This window comes from Haliotis cracherodii, unplaced genomic scaffold (assembly GCF_022045235.1).
Source record: "Haliotis cracherodii isolate W230 unplaced genomic scaffold, xgHalCrac1.p SCAF_6, whole genome shotgun sequence".
Lineage (NCBI taxonomy): Eukaryota > Metazoa > Mollusca > Gastropoda > Lepetellida > Haliotidae > Haliotis > Haliotis cracherodii.
The window spans coordinates 7,111,303-7,129,565 of record NW_027266319.1 but is presented as its reverse complement, the minus strand read 5'-3'; the positions used below and the strand labels follow the sequence as shown (position 1 = coordinate 7,129,565).

Sequence of the window (18,263 nt, the reverse complement as noted above, 5' to 3'; positions counted from 1 at the left end):
TCATGCACTTGTGTGTTACTGTAGTTATCAACATCCATTAGACATACTTTTGAAACGCTATCATATATAGAGATGCAACCTTTTGAACACTTATCTAAGATGCTAACATCAATATATGTAAATCTCAGAATAAGCAGGAATCAATGCTGGCCGTAAGAAGTGGATGGAGAGATCAAATTTGACCGATTGAATGTCATCATGTCGGTGTCTTTTTCGTCATTGGTGTTCCTGGTCGAAATGGGGCGGTCGGGTAGCCTAGTGGTTAAAGCGTTCCCTCGTCACGGGTTCGATTCCCCACATGGGTACAATGTATGAAGCACATTTCTGGTGTCCCACGCCGTGATATTGCTGGAATATTGCTAAAAGCGACGTAAAACAATACTCAATTGCTCACTCTTTCGGTGATAAGTTTTTCAAACGTAAGCGTCACAAGAATCACGAAACATCCTGAATATAAACTCGGCAATTTTAAGTACACTCGACTTTTTAACTATGATCTCAGGCAATTAATTCTCTCTGCAATGCGTTGTCCTTTAGGTATACAAGGACCCATTGATGTGGGTTCGATCCCAGATTAAAACAGATTTTGACTATTAACCTGGCGGCGCCATAACAATGGTGTCAGATTTCGTCAAGACGATAAAATAGTAAACGTCCCCCACTACCCGCCCTGGTGTACAAGAAACATTGTTCAGGCCACAGTTAATTCTAACTCACCCACTGACGTATCTTCCATTTCTCGCAACAAAAACAGTACTCTAAAGACAATCAATACGGCTTCAGATAGGGAAGGAAATTTATTCATCATTCTAGAAAAGAAAAGACAAACTTATCATCCATATTGTGGGACCCTGCTTATCCGGACTTATTGAATCGCCTATTACTGAATATTCGGACTGGCATTATACCCATGCCTCCATACTTTACGATCACAACATCAAGAACAAACGCCAGGTCAATGTATTAGTAATGAGCCCTATTTGGTCGATTCAATTTCTATGCCTTTGGCAATGATCTCTGGTGATCAGCTGGTGTTATTCTCAAAGAGACAGCAAGTTCTGTTTTCAAATTATAGCATTTGCAAATATTGTTCGATTGAAAAAATATGACAACAAATCCAGTAAATCAAATAATGATGCAATTCCAGTACTTAGGATTGTATTTAATACCAGGACATTATGAGCTTCTTTCCTGAAAATGGCAATCTTTACTCTACACAGTCGCTGGGGCAGTTAGCGTCCTGACTAAAGCACGGCATCTCCCAGGGGCTACCAAACACACAGAAAATATATTTGTTGCATTTGCGTCCAGGGTGGGGCATACTCCTGACTCCGGTCGGGGCACAGATCTTGACACAGCGGCTCTCATCAGTCTTGTAGTATTCCCGGCTCGGACACTGTGCCTTGGCCATCTGTCCGTCGTTATTACAGCGGTAGAAGGCTGTGTATTCTCCCTGGTAGGCGTAAGTCACGGAACGATCGTCACAGATGCCTGTATTGGAAATATAGTTTTTAATCATAGCAGTAGTGTCATTCCGGAATAGTGTTATGTGTTGCTTGTAATATTGTTACAATGTCTTTAACATCGTTTTGTGTATGGACTTATACACTATGACATGTCAACCAGGATGGAGTTATTGCACTCTTGTCCTGTATATTTTTACCTCAAGATCCAAATCCTTGTCCCGACCCGTGAAGATCCGGAATGGAATAGGTCTTCAGCAACCCAAAAGGCGACTGTGCTTGTCGTAAGAGACGACTAATTAACGGGATCGGGTGGTCAGGCTCACTGACTTGGGTGCATGTCATCGATCCCAATTGCGTGGCAAACTCAGGAGCATCAAACATCTCTGCAATGTTACATTTTTGGAATGGTATTGCAATAGTGTTTTACCATTAAAGGAACAATAGTTAAACTGTCCAAATTGTGCATTTTACAGCCCATTCATGTCGCTTCTGAGCGGTGTTTGGTGTCAGAATAGGGTCCCACCTTACAAATGTTGAGTGTGTGCTCTGGAGCTTTGACTTGTGATAGACCTCAGACATTGTTTGCCTCGTCCCGATTCCACTCTTTAAATGTCACCACAATATTGCTGAATATTGCTGACTGCGTCGTAAAACAGCAATCGCTCACTCACCCTGACACTGTGTAACTTGGCAGGAGGCCTGGGTGTATTCCTTGCTTAGGCCCTCACACTCCCTGCCGTCGAATTGCGGGACAGGGTTAGTGCAGGTTCGATCGTGGATCATCCTTGCTCTGCCGATGTGTCCAGTCACAGTGTATTTTCCGTCAACTCTCCAGTCGGACCAGTCGGACCACCCACCATCCACTGATAGATCGGACAAAATAAGGATAAAATGTTAATATACTAACACAAGTACAAGTACCTGATCATATACATTCAATCAGTACCCGTGAAGATCCGGGATGGAATAGGTCTTCAGCAACCCATGCTTGCCGTAAAAAGCGACTATGCTAGGGTCATAGGTGGTCAGGGTCGCGTCCTTGGTGGATGCATGTCATCGTATCCTAATTGCGAAGATCGATGCTCAGGATGTCAATCACTGGATTGTCTGGTCCAGACTTGATTATGTACAGCTATCCGTCATATAGCTGGAATATTGCTGAGTGTGGCGTTAAAAACAAACAAAACATTCATAACTAATAGTGATATGGACGGCGATATCCTTTCCTGTATACGCCCGCATTCGTGGTCTAGTGGTAGAGCGTCCGCCCGGAGAGCGGAAGGTCCGGGGTTCGATCTCCGACCGCGTCATACCAAAAGGCATTAAAAGATGGTACTTATTGTTACCCTGTCTGACGCTCGGCATTAAGGGGCTAAAACAAGGACTGGTCGGCTCGGAGTCCGTATACTGTGTCTGAGTGGGGTATTCATGTTAAACTGCGGCGTGGTATCTCAGTGAGCTAGCACTATAAATCGGCATCAGCCCGGACTAGTACAAGCAGCCAAACAAACACACACACGTACATACACGTCGCTATAGTAGTGCAATAATCTTGGACGCGACGTTGAACCCCATTTCACCTCACCCCTCCTGTATACGAGGGCTTCAACGGGTCCCACGTTTTCGACTCGTGTACGAATTTGACTCATGACCGATTATAGGAACCTTTTGATAACGTAAATGTCTTTGTAAATAAGAGTTCATCGTGTGGGCGTTTGCAGCCTCCTTTCTCTAGCGAATAAAAGCAAATTATATATACCTTAACTTATATACAACGTAAATAAACCAACGTGTGTTAGATTTTTATAATCGTAACTTTCTGGGACCATTCGTCACCACTCGCCCCTTTCCGTAACCTGCAAGAAGACTCGTCCACCTATCGATGAATGTTATGTGCGATAATACGACAAACCAATCAGAATGCGCGTATGATTTCAAATTCTTCGTCAAAGAATCCGTCAGAAATAATTTTTGATTTTACATATGTCTTGCATCTAAAAATATACCAAAGACACAGTTAATTGTGTTCAATCATACTGTATAATTCCGCACGTCCCAATGTGCTTTAAATCGCATCTGAAATATATATAATTTATTGGGAAAATGTGTGAACGATTACGCTAAGAGTTGACAATTGTTTTAGGTATGCCCGTTTGCGCTAAGACGGAACAAGGTCGCAAAAATGGCCACGAGGGGGCAGTCGCTATTCGGCTTGACCCGGAATAACACGAGTTGGTCACGAATGTTTCTGGGACATGTTGACCTGTACAAGTCGTACAGGGCAATGACACTGTAGCGTAAATTGTTTGACGAAATTAATGAGACGTCTCTCTGTCATCACATACAGCCTTGTGTATTGAAAATGACGTGAATGAGAGTGTCATCCCCTTAGCGAGTACTCTAGTCGACTGTAACGGTATCTGAAACCTACCCGGCCCCAAGTACCCGATTCCGCGTTGGCTCTCTACTGTATAGACAGCAATTCACTTGTCAAGATGTACCAGGCTAGATGTAGCTCGATGTAATTTTAATGTGAATTAAGGTTAAAAAGAGTATCAGCATTAACGTTAATACAGACATAATACTTTGACTTTCCCAAACGGCACCATAGCAATCCAAAACAGTTGGAAGCAATCCACATCTTGGAAAATACTCGGGTGAGACTCGAAGTCATTCGAGTCTTCAAAAGTTTCGAATAAGCGTTCTATCCACGATTGTAAAGATATTTTTTTCTTTTCTTCGAATAATATTTTAAGCTTTCATAAGTGTCAAAAACGACGCCACAAAAGGTTAAATACTGGTGTTTCATACTTATTAACGATAAGCTCGTCGATTTTCATAAGGAGCACTCAGCTTAATAACTATGATCAAATTTGATGTTTGTTTTACCCGCCTCCGTGGGATATGGGTGCTGTTCCTGTAATCCGATACCAAATACCCAAAGTTGATTGGAATTGGAATACGTTTCACCTTTCCAATACATTCGTTCTACTTTAAGTTTGAAATACATAACACCATGAAGACGTATTTCGTGAACCAATGGCTATGTAATGTTACGATATTAAGGAGTATATTTTATTTGTTATTTTACGCCCTATCACAAATATTTTATCTAAATTCACGCAGCCCGTAAATAACCCCTCCACGTCAGCCAAGCCAGCCACTGACAGAATTATCAATCGGCATACGATAACACTCAATCAGGATTGTCATACATTAGTCGCACCAAGCAATAGCGTTTATTCTAACTATTCTAACCAGGGTCTGTACGGGGGAATCAGGACGCATGACATCCTACCTGGGCACTTTTGGGTGTTGCACTCGGCCTCTCTTGTGTTCACATCATCGCCGTCACATTCCTCCCCGCCATGAGCAGGTGCAGGGTTGTCACATCGTCGATGTTGACTCTCGATGACGTTGCCCCCGCCGCACGAAGCTGAGCATTGGCCGTCTTGGGACCAGTCTGACCATTCACTCCATCCTCCATTCACTGAAAGTATACACGTGTTTATGCTACTACTGTAGTTGCTGCACGATTACATTGCATCTTGTCTCTGTGGAGACAAACACACACTTCGTTTGTGAGTGCAATAATCTTGAACACGACATTAAACCCCATTTCTTCTCACAACCTCACCGCCTCAAGTTGTATATGGATGAGATAGTCCATATTACTGCATTAATTGAAGAACTAATGTACCTTTAACTCATATTAGTACTCATCATTGGAATACAGGAATAATAGTGGTAGTACTATTATCGCAATAGTTATCTTTTAATTATTGTTCACTAAAATGCACGACACGCACATTGCTTCATTTGGAATATTTGTAAGAACCACATTAAGTAATGTAAAGTAATGCACGTAAATGTATGTCATACAACTCCTGCTCAGAAGTTGTTTGATCACAGTTACAACACATAGGCCTTATCAAAAATTTTAAAAAGTGTTATGGTAAACACGTGGAGGACATATTCCCTATTTTGACTTGTACCAATTGTTCCCTTGTTGGCGTTGGTGTTTACTTTGTGTTTACTTGCCTTTGCATGTGTTTATGACGGGTGCCCACGTTGTGACAGTATACGTTCACTGCTTCGCGAACTGCTGGTATCATCACTATTTGATACTGATTTATTAACAACGCTCAAGATAAAGTCGCAATCGTACAATGGACTCTGTTTTAGAAGAGATTTCTTATGCTTATGGAAACGTTTTTTCCCCGCTTTGATGTATATGTAAACTATTCCCAAGCTTAGTTCAGAATTGTAAATCTTGTCAAGTTGTCAAGTCAAGTTGTCGGTTATTGGTTGACCGATCTGACCTGGGCATGGGTTGTTGTTGCATACGCCTGGCCTGCTTTCAGTCGCGGAACCCTCGCAGTCTTCACCCCCGTGAGCAGGAGCCGGGGCATCACATGACCTTGACCTTGACTCCATGACCGGACTTCCGCCACAAGTCACAGGGCACTCATCGTCGTGAGTCCAGTCAGAATACTCAGACCAGCCGCCATGAACTGAAAAAATTCACCTTATTCAATAGTATTGCAACACAAATGCATTATAATTCAATGAGGATCTTTGGAAATGGAGTTACTTTTACACAAGGTAACTATGACATTCAGCCTTGTCCATGGGATGCCTCGAGAGGATATGAATATGGACATTTGTGACTTCCAATAAGGGGTGACAACTCGTGACCAGATGATGACACATGAAGGTCGCGGTTGTGACAATCCTTGTGTCATACCAGTAAAGTTCTTTTCGAATTTTATTTAAGGGATTTAGTGGGAATTAATAAAACAGAAGGAAGAGAATTTACGGATGTCAAGTTCTTCATTATGAGGAACACACCGTTTCGGAGTATATACTTACGCCTTCATCAGGTGAATGATGAAGGCGTAAGCATATACTCCGAAACGTTGTGTTCTCGTAATAAAGAAGTTGACATCCATAAATTCTCTTCCTCATGTGTATCACTTCTAAATACCTTTCAAATAATTAAATAAACACTTATTGTATATCCGCATCTTTGACACACGTAACAAAACAGCCACTTAACAGTTAACGAACTAACGCATAATTTCGAACGCAAAGCCATGCAATGATCTATTATTCTATATTGGCTGTGATACGACATATATCGTTACCTGGGCACTCGTGTGTATTGCAGGGTACCACCTTGGTCTGGGTGCTGTTCCCCTCACAGTTCCGACCCCCATGTTCCGGAGTGGGGGTGTTACAGTCCCTGTTCCGCTTCTGCTGCAGGTCACCACCTCCGCAGGGTACAGAACACTCTCCCTCGTCGGCAAACTCCGTCCAGTCAGACCAGCCACCGTGGACTGCGACACAAATACCACAAACATTTACAGGCTGTGTGCGTTCAAAAACACATTGATATTTTCCCTGATCTCAGTTGTGCTTCAAATGTATAATATTCGAAAAGTGTTCTGAATGTAAAATATTTTATCAATCTGTGGTATTTTATATAGCGAGCTTTCACTCTCTTTTTTACTCAGCTTTCGCTGATTTACTGCGCGACAATGACATATCTAAGATGAATAAGCTATATTTAGTACTTGGACACGCGTGGGTGTTGCAGTCAACAGTCTGCTCTTCTTCCGGTTCGCCGTCACAGTCAGCTCCATCGTATTGGGGGGCAGGGTTGGTGCAGGTTCGTGCGTGGGTCTGGACCTTGGTTCCTCCGCCACACAAGACTGTACAGTCTCCGGCATCTGTCCAGCTTGACCATGGTGTCCACCCTCCGTCAACTTGATGAATACAAAATGTACCATTCCATAAGTGGTGACACGTGGTCCTGTGTATATGGTTCAGGTCACAAATTAGGCAGCGCTAGGGGAACAGTATGGGTGTATTGTTTTACGCTGCTTTTAGCAATATTCCAGCAATATCATGGCCCACCAGAAATGGGCTTTACGCACTGTACGTATGTGGGGAATCGAACTCGGGTCTTCAGCGTGACGACACTTTAATTACAAGGCTACCCCCGGGGGAACAGAGTAGTTTGGGGAAGACCGCGATTGGCAACATTGATTCCTGAATTTGGTCATGCACCACTCTGTAACTCAGTTAAATTTGGTGTCTTCCCAGGTAAATGGCGTTGGTCAATACTTTCCTCTATTCACCCAGCAGCCACTGGGTTGGTACCACGCTCAGTCACATGTTTATGTGAATGTAAATATTCTAGCGTCTTACAGACAGGGTGGGCCGTATACTGTCACAGGAGTTGAGAAATAAATTCGAATTCACACTGATCCTTTCCTCGGTGTAATGATATCATGTCCGTAATGTTGAATTTATAACCATATAAGCCAGAATATAGCGGCAGTATTTCTAAGTGTGGTCAAAAACAACATCCACCCACAATTGACACACGAAGTGCGAAATTAGCTTCCGCTAGAAGAGCCCGTTATAGCTTGGCTCAGATGCCGAATTGGAATAAGACCATCTCGAGCTGTGTAAGGGTTATGACGTCGCGGGAACATACCTGGGCAGTTGTGGGTGTTGCAAGCGACGCTCTGTGCACGTGTGCTGTCACCGCTGCACTCCGCTCCTCCGTGTTCCGGGGCGGGGTTGGTGCACGTTCGCTCCTGAGTTTGGCGCTGCATTCCTCCCCCACATGTTGCACTGCACATGCCTTCGTCAACCCAGTTGGACCAAACCGTCCACCCACCGTCAACTAGAAAACGGAAATATTGCCGCATGATAACATAGGAAGATGGCAACAGTAACGTTTGTGTTTCAATGACTGAGATGCAATTTCAATGTTTATTTGGTTCGACACTGAAAGAAGAATCGCCTCGTGGACAATAGGTGTCCCAAGTGGATCGTTGACCATTCTATCAAGTACTGGTGGCCTTGGCTCAGATTCTACTATGAACCGGCAGGAATATAGCTGTAATTTTGCTGATTTCGGTCTTAAACAAAATCTATTTATCAATGGTCCGACCAGTGCGAAATCATCTTTGCTCTAAGCGCCCATTAAATCTAAAATCAGATGCTAAATTTGAATAAGAAAGCTGAATAAGACCATCTCGAGCTGAGTGAGGGTTATGACGTCGCCGGAACGTACCTGGGCAGTTGTGGGTGTTGCAAGCGACGCTCTGTGCACGTGTGCTGTCACCGCTGCACTCCGCTCCTCCGTGTTCCGGGGCGGGGTTGGTGCACGTTCGCTCCTGAGTTTGGCGCTGCATTCCTCCCCCACATGTTGCACTGCACATGCCTTCGTCAACCCAGTTGGACCAAACCGTCCACCCACCGTCAACTAGAAAACGGTAATATTGCCGCATGATAACATAGGAAGATGGCAACAGTAACTTTTGTGTTTCAATGACTGAGATGCAATGTCAATGTTTATTTGGTTCGACACTTAAAGAAGAATCGCCTCGTGGACTCATTTTTTTCTCATAAGTTGTCCATTCGATATGTTGAAATTTTAAAAAATACTAAATAACACAATTTTCTTCTTTTTTTTTGTAGGTGAAAGAAACCATGGAAAGAGTCAAGGAACTTGCGTCCGTGTCAACCTCATCCCTGCCGGCACTATTCCGAGAAGATGTTGAAATATAACAAACGAGTAAATGCTTCTTTGGTGTAGAATTGTGTTTGTTGTCTCATTTAAAGATCTTCCATAAGAGATGATCAGCTATCTTCTCCTTATGATTGCCAATGATTATGTTGTTTCACAGCCGAGCATGAAGTGGGAGGTTGTTTAATTAACGCAAATTTCAATTGGTTGGGTCCTTCGTTACCATAATCCGTATGTAATTGCATTGTTAGTCAGTTTCACGTGAGGCCGACTTACCAAATCTACCCTTTTACCAAATATCTGCCTCGAGTGTATAAACCCAATAGGTGTCCCAAGTGGATCGTTGACCATTCTATCAAGCACTAGTGTCCTTGGCTCAGATTCTACTATGAACCGGCAGGAATATAGCTGTAATTTTGCTGATTTCGGTGTAAAACAAAATCTATCTATTAATGACCCGACAAGAGCGAAATTATTTTTGCTCGAAGCGCCAATAAAATCTAAAATCAGATGCCGAATTAGAATATGACCATCTCAAGCTGTGTCAGGGTTATGACGTCGCTGGAACGTACCTGGGCAGTTGTGGGTGTTGCAAGCGACGCTCTGTGCACGTGTGCTGTCACCGCTGCACTCCGCTCCTCCGTGTTCCGGGGCTGGGCTGGTGCACATTCGCTCCTGAGTTTGGCGCTGCATTCCTCCCCCACATGTTGCACTGCACACGCCTTCGTCAACCCAGTTGGACCAAACCGTCCACCCACCGTCAACTATAAACCGAAATATTGTTGCTATTGTCTCGCGTCAGTGTTGGGAAATTTTGCAATGGGTGCATGCAATATCGATTATATATCCACGTGCAAATATAACCATATAATTTAATCGATCATATAATTATATCGATAACTAATACTTGTCAAGCTTTATGTCGGTTTGATTAATACAATTTAAGGAAAACTGAAAGCCCCACCCACTTTTTCTATTGCTTCGACCTCATCCAAATTGTCTTTGCTTCCAACCTCTTTCGCGGATTTAAGATCCAGGCATTTGACCATAACTTTTGAAATAACACATATATTAAGTCTTTAAAAAACAAGGAAGAAGATTTATGGATCTCAAATTCTTTATTATGAGGACCACAACGTTTCGGAGTAGATACTTTCTCCTTCATCAGGTGATTCACCTGAGAAAGGAGTAAGTCACGAGTTCATCACTTAATTCGTTCTCATGCAATACTGGATGCTAATCAACTTGCCCATCCTCATCTGTTGTGTAAACATCAATCTATCATCATTTCACCCTGCATAAACATCAATTATCCTCAAGTATATAACGCTCCTACTTCACATCACTTGCTTGATAACGTTGTTGGTATCTACCCCGAAACGTTGTAATAAAGAAGTTGTACATCCACAGAACTGTCTTCCATGTTCATTATACCTACTTCTAAATGTCACTTAAAGAAATAATCGAGTCCATTCGTTCATAGTATAGGAACTATATATCTTTAGTTGAATGTGACTCAGTAGTTTTATTTCGGTAATAAGGCATAAGGCAATCGAACCACTTATAATTAAGCAATGTAATTACAAATTAGTTAAAGGTATGATTTTAGTTAAAGGTTTGTTTGTTGTTTAACACCGCTGTATAACGGCTCTCTGTAAATAATCGAGGAATAACCCAGTGACTGGCAACATGAGCATCGATCCACGCAATTGGGATTCGATGACATGCATCACTCAAGTCAGCGAGCCTGACCACCCAACCATGATTACGAAAAGCATGGGTTGCTGAAGACTACTCCGGATCTTCACGTATCCCTGTAAACTAACGAATTAAAGGCTGATCTTTTTCAAGCAAGAGATATTTGATGCAAAACTGGGCGTTGTGTAAATAGCTTCCTGTACTCGGTAATGGAGCTGGCTGAGCTGGTCAATTTTTGTATTTTATTGCTGCTCTAAGCACGAACTGTGCACACACGTACAGGTAATAGCCGTTGAATGTTTCCTTCTTTTTTTTTTAATGTAACGTTACTATAGAAGTCTAGGGGAAAACATTTGTTTGTGTGTAACCTCTAGGCGTATACGTACTAGGACAAGGTGTTCTGTTACAGGACGTAGAGCGGAGCTGGTATGTCGATCCACTGCACTCGGTTCCTCCGTTGGCAGGACTTGGGTTCGTGCAGGTGCGAGTACTCCTCTGTGCTACTGTCCCGTCAGTGCCGCATGTGCTGGAACATGATCCCTGGTTCGACCAACTGGACCAGGAGCTCCAGCCGCCATTCACTATTAATGTAAAGGGTTAACGACTATATAGCATTCCCACCTCGTTAGGCAGGTTAAAACATTCCGCGTCATGTAAAGCTCCTTTGAGAACCTACGGAGATAACGAATAAACATGATATTAAAGATATTGAGTTAACAGAAATTATGAGCGTGGGGTTGAAGTGAGGTTGGGGTGGGATTTTGGATTTTGGATGTTGGATTTTGTAGACATTTTTTCGGCTTCAGCTGCAAAACCAGGTATTACATTAATTCATAACTATAAGTTTGATTTTAAAAAAGAGAAAAGGAAAACGCCTTACAGCAATGTATTTTTTGCTGCAGGCAATTTCCTTGTTTTTCAAAGGCCTGAACCATAAGCTTTCATTTCACAAACATTTTCAAGGCCAATTTATCCCCAACTACCCAAAAGCCTTTTTCTTGATAGCAGACTTAACATTGATCATAAAGAAGGGTCGACAAATTATCTACAATCGTGATATTCATGTTATAGATTTTCTGCCCATTTCTGGTGTCTCATGATGTGATATTGCTGGAATATTACTAAAAGCGGCGTAAACCCTACTCACTCACTCACTCACTCACTATAGATTAACTCATAGATGTATGTGTATCTAATATACATGAAGCAATACGTACTAACCCGGGAATTTAGACTTTTCACTTATTGATTTTTACAATGCCCATAATTATTAAAAGTTTGTCAATGTATCATGTGTCGTTGTCCTTGTCATATCAAACTTAACATTGATCATTAGGAATGGTCGAAAGATGTGCATCTAATATATATAGTTTTTACGTATACGTGCTAACCCGACTTTTCACTAAAATAGAAGAAGTTTATGATATTACAATGCCCATAAATATTAAAAATTTGTCAATGTATCATGTGTCGTTGTCCTTGTCATACCCGTGCTTGTAACCCGTTAAGATCTTGGTTTGAATAGGCCTTCAGCAAACCATGCTTGCCGTAATGGGAGACTATGCTTATCGTAAGAGGCGACTAAGGGGCTCGGGTGGTTAGGCTTGCTGTATCATCGTATCCAAATTGCGTGGATCGGTGCTCATGAAGTCAATTACTGGATTGTCTGGTCCTGACTCGATTATTTTCAGACCGCCATTATAACACTGGTCATTTGCTGAGTGCGGCGTTAAACAACAACTAAAACAACCTTACCTGGACAAGCCTTCGTGTTGCACGGTATAGTTCGTGTCTGGGTTGACGAGCCAGTACAGTTGTTGCCATGTATAGGGGTTGGAACGGGGTTGGTGCAGGTGCGTGATCTTCGTTGACTTTGGACTCCTCCCCCACAGGTGCGAGAACAACCCCAGGTATTAGTCCAGCTTGAGTAAGCTGACCATCCGCCGTGATCTGTAATTTACCCACGCGTAACTAAACAGGACAAATACAAATCACGTGGCATAAATCTAAACAAAGGATTTATTTCCGGAGCAGAAAAGGCCCCAAATATCCATATATGCGTATGTCAAGAGATGGCTAAAGAAGGAGCTGGTGTTACCGCTGAGTGAGCTATCGTACCTCTACGGCGTGGATCGTCCCTCATGCTATCAATCACTGGTTTGCCTGGTCCTCATTAGCCATAATCTTGCAGTCTGTTGCGTAAACTAACACTCACACTAATACTATTGTTATTATTGGCAATATATACTTACTACATGTAGATGTGTAATACTGTATTCTGAAAGAAACGAGACCAACGTTATACATATGCTCATCAAAATTCGACAATGATACTGAGTGATTACACTTTACATATGCGAGTAATCAATTTGTGTGGGCAAGGGAATTGGAACATCGTTATAAACAGTGGGTGCGTATAAATGGGTTGATATGTGTGGTAGATAAAGATACAAAATGTATAAGAAAGCCAGTCCATCCGTTTTCAAATCACATAATAAGATTCACCTAATTTAAAAATACTACCACAATGAACAATCTTTATTCTGTCTATTGATGTGAGCGCGCTGTAGAAATGGTATCTTTGAATCCATAAGTGAGTGTGAGTGAGTGAGTTGGGTTTAACGCCGCTTTTAACAGTATTCCAGTTATATCACGGCGTGTCGGCTTAATGTGGGAGGAAAACCCGAAGTGATGCAGGTCTCAGACGTTTACCACTTCGGTGAAACCCACGAGCACGGGTATGGTGCTGACAAACCAAGAAACATAATCGGGGCGAACCGGTATTCGAACCCACAATCATAGGTTTCTGGCGTAGCCAAGGGACGCAACTCTGCACAGCGAATCGCGGCGCCTTAGACGAGTGGGCCACCCGTGCCCCCAGAATCCATAAGTGTTAACGCAGAGGTTCGGTGAGACACTCACCGGTATCTTGAGCATCGTTGCCAGCCATTCCAGCCACAATCGACTGTATAGCTTGTTCTCCGTGAGTACCTGTAACTGCAGCTGGAATACAAAGTCACAAACACAGCGTAAGGAAAATGTGCAACGACATTATTAAGCATGCATTTAAAGCAAAACAACCAACAGCCCTAAATCACTTGTTTGTTTATGATACAGTCGAAATCGCACAATGGACACTGCTTTCAGCAGAGATGACTGATGGCTATAGAAAGTTTTTTTGTCGCTTTTAATATAAAATATAAGACAGCTACACGATAAATCGCAAAGAACCATGAAGAAAAAAGCGTGGTTTCTTTCACGATAAAAAACATTGTTCTATCATGACGTCTTTTCTGGACATTCAAACAGGCGTTCGCAACTTGACGTCGTAAATTGGACGAAGTTACTTTTGAAAGGGGAGTGTCAAGTGAGTTGTTTCCCATAGATGTAGCTTGACAGCGCAGATGAACGCAATGGCTAAATGATCGTACCCAAAAGTGGTAGAGATAGGACGATTGGTATTGGGAGAAAAAGGTGCTGACAACCGACATGTAAGGTGTGAGAATACCCATCTTAACTCCACTGTACATAAAATGGAGTTGTCCGACATTGCCGAGGTCGGATTGTATTCAGGGAGTCATCATTATCTTGAATACGGGGATATGTTTTAAAAGCTTGTACAACATATTGACACCCCTAATAAGGCTGTACAAAATGTTGATATCTCAACAAAGAAATAAACGGCTCGTGGTCGTTATTTTTCGTACAATAAAACACTGCAGGTAGAGTAAACCATGAGGGGCGCATCTTAATGCTGTGCCAGAGACTGCAGTTACAAGGACCAGCGTGCAATTACAGTTGTAGAGTTGGACAAATATAATGACAAAAGGCACATGCTTACAGCTCTAAAAGTGTTTAAAAGCTTCCAACATGATTTCAGTTCTGTTACGTCTGTTTGTTTGTTATTTAACGCCGCACTTAGCAATATTCCAGATATATGACGGTGGTCTGTAAATAATCGAGTCTGGACCAGACAATCCAGTGACTGACATCATGAGCATCGATCCCCGCAATTGGGATACGATGACATGCTTCAATTAAGTCAGCGAGCTTGACCACCCGATCCCGTTAGTTGCCTTTCACAGCAAGCATGGGTTGCTGAAGACCTATCCCCTGGATCTTCACAGATAAGTTCTGTCATGGCCTGACCTATCAGCTTAATGTTGGTATTAACTGTTTATCGCTTTTGTGAACCTCACAAACAGAAATGGTGCTGACCAACCAATGACCACAATTGTGTCAAATCCGGGATTCAGATACACGATAATGTCCACGGGACGCAACTCAGCCTAAGACGACTGAATCACCCGTTTTCTTTTGTATACTAAAGAGCAGATACAGAAAACTGTTCGTGAAGCCAACATCCCACTGCTGGGATAACAGATAAAGGTCGCATAGTTGTGAGGAATGCATAGCACATAAATAGATGAAGGTTTATCAGTGTTGGTTGGTTGGTTTGTTGTTTTACGCCGCACTCTGCAATATTCCAGCTATATGACGGCGGTCTGTATATAATCGAGTCTTGACCAGACAATCCAGTGATTGATATCATGAGCATCGATCCACGCTATTGGGATCGATGACCTGTTTCAACTAAGTCAGCGAGCCTGTCCACCCGATCCCGTTAGTCGCCTCTTACGACAAGCATGGGTTGCTGAAGACCTATTCTATCCCGAATCTTCACGGGTCATCTGTCAATGTACCCCTTGGTGACTTATTAGATTGTCCTAATAGCTGACTTAGTGATGATCATGTGGTCACAATGTGTGACACGACTGACATAATACTACCGTAACACAAATAGCTGATCATGTTATGAACCATTCACAAGTTATGAGATGAAGACACCAAAGGCTGTAGCCGCTGGATTATTGCCCAACATTACAAAAGAGGAACATTGACTATTGGAAAGTCATCTTTCTTGTCATACATTCTTGTGGGTATTTCTTTGTCTGAACTTTTATGCATAGATCTAACTATAAAACAGGAGTGGCGGTTTCAATTGATTCTTTTATTTCTAAATCAGGCTGGTAAATCAAAGGGAAATTGTTATTTGACCATTATTAAACCATATCAAATCATATCTATTATCTGCAACTTAAGTTAAACTTCTTGGCCAAATGCACTTGTTTTGTGTTTGCCAATCTGAGCAGAAAGTCCGATTCCTGCGAAACAAATCAGTAGGGAGGGGAGCAGAATTAGTGCCCACAGGGATGCCCATCTCTTGCCTAAATGTCATTATCACACAACAGCCCACCCAATGGCTCTAGAATGATTCATTACTCACTCTTTCAGGCTTGTCAGCTACTGGAACCTAAAGATCATGCCCTACTATACACTGGCGTAAGTGTAAGGTTAAGGGTTAACAGTAACACGTACGTAGGTTGGTGCAACTGGAACTAATGTCATGGAGACCTCCTTTGTGACCTTTAACAATACAGTCCATTTAAATTGCAAATATTTTGAAACACCATTGGCAAAACCTACCGTTTCCAAGGGCATAATCGGCATGAATATTGGAACTGCTTTCTTCTAAAATATCCAGTTTTAAAATAAATGTCACTGCAAACTAGATGCATATTGAAGTAAGACAAGTTCTATGGATGAACAACTTCTTTATTACAATAGTGCGACGTTTCGGTGTAGATCCTAACACCTTTATCAAGCAAGTGATGGATAGTGCTAAACAACATAAGTATATATACGTATTAACATCAATGTTTATACAGTAAAATGATTGATGGACACAGAGAGCTGATTAAGATGATTGGAAGCCAGTGGATGACTAATGGGACAGGGTAAACAACCACGGAAGCTGATTGGGATGATTGGATGATTAGATGCATGTTGGTGATACAATTCAGAAGTTGCCATTTTGCGGAGTTTGCTGAACGAACTAAAGTGTAAAAGGAAAGTCCTGACAAATGCTTAATATGGTGTTGGTATAGTGTAACATTACATCTTACCTCGCGGCATCTGTGGCCTGCATAGCAACTGCACACAGGCAGATTGCTGCAAGGAAGAATTGTGTTGCAGTCATCTCCCTATGCTCGGATGAGAAACTATTTTGGTCCCAAGAATCAAATCTAGCTGACCGCTCTGTCCACCTCGGAGAACCTAACTGTCACCTACAGACATGTACAGGTATATATCAATGCTCTGTATCTCTGAGACTGGTTGCCCAGTTATGGCGTTAAGCGTTTTGGAATGGTGTTAACAAGAAGGGTAAATAGTGTTCATTTTGGTCTGTATGAAAGTTGGCATTGCTGTTCAGTGGTCTTTGCTCTTTGATTATGCTGACTGGTACCTCTTACATTTTTCGAGATGACTTGAAATTGGATGCGTCTCTTGGTCTGTAAAGGAAACTCACTGTTTATGCAATGGCTTAATGGTTTAGTGTCTCCACGTTTAATACGCAGGGAGACAAAAGTTCTGCGTTTTAGATATGTAAGTAAAGTAGAAGTAGAAGTACACGTAAGCTTAGGTCTTTGTGTGAACAATTCATAAGTATTTAGAATAGTTGGAAAGGGTCGGTTTGACGCAGTATAATATTATATTTAGCACTATGTTCTTTCGTGTCTGACGTAAAGTTTATCATTGCGGGACTGTTAAAAAAATAGAGCTTAAATGTATCAATCAAACTTAATTTAAATAGTTTATGAATAATTATTCTTGTCTCATTATTTTTCAAACTCGTGTGTGCTCCTCCAACCTTGCAGTGATATCTCCAGTTTCATTACCGAAACATGTAAGATAATGTTAAAGTCAAACAGAATTGTGAATTTGCCATGATTGTCAGGTAGTCTGGATGTCAAAGCGTCTGTTCGTCATTCCGGAAAACTTGGTTCAATTGCCGACATGCGTACGATGTGTTGAGTCCAAGTTTGGTGTCTCCTGACGTGATAGTATACTGTTTATCACTTTGAACTTCATCCTCACATTGATCCCCAGAAACCTATGCTTGTGGTAATAGGCGAAACAATGGATCGAGTGGTCAGGCGCGGCGTTCATCGTGGAATATATCAATTATTCGTCTGGTCCAGACTCAATTATTTACAGACCGCCGTCACATAGCTGGAAAATTACTGCGTACGTCGCTAAACAAACAAACATGAGTTGGTATGCATACGTACACTTTACCATAATTCTATTTTCGTGATAACCTACCTACCCACCATACCTTGTTCCTTTGGCATTTCAGCGTAGTGTATTCGTGCTGGACATACCAACAACCCAGAATCATGTTACATGTATATTCATGCGTACTGTAAATAAAAAACAAAGCAGAGTTGCCAAGTCTTGTATCTGATTGACAATATGCGATCAAATGTCTAGTAGCCATACAATGCTCTGGACAATATTAAGTTCACCATACAACTCGAGGACAGTGACTGAAAGAATCTTCAATAGTTAAGACATACAGCACTGTTGCTGAGATTACAACAACAATCGGAAACCATGCCAAATGTAACGTACATTTTGACAACAAACGTCATGGTACTTCAGATTTTACCCGTTAGGTTCCATATCTAACTTCAGGCATCACATACTCA

At 42.0% G+C, this 18,263-nt stretch overlaps 1 protein-coding gene across 1 annotated transcript; it reads right to left on the bottom strand.

Moving 5' to 3' along the window:
• Nucleotides 1-1,207: 1,207 nt before the first annotated feature.
• Nucleotides 1,208-16,750, bottom strand: LOC139444805 (coadhesin-like). The gene is made up of 14 exons (XM_071225764.1): nt 16,677-16,750; nt 13,633-13,713; nt 12,963-12,988; nt 12,466-12,660; nt 11,097-11,291; nt 9,585-9,776; nt 8,557-8,748; nt 7,972-8,163; nt 7,043-7,234; nt 6,614-6,805; nt 5,789-5,980; nt 4,765-4,956; nt 2,138-2,329; nt 1,208-1,491 (listed from the first exon to the last, which is right to left on the bottom strand). The coding sequence occupies exons 1-14, from the start codon at nt 16,748-16,750 to the stop codon at nt 1,208-1,210; spliced, it is 2,391 nt and encodes a 796-aa protein (XP_071081865.1).
• Nucleotides 16,751-18,263: the final 1,513 nt, after the last annotated feature.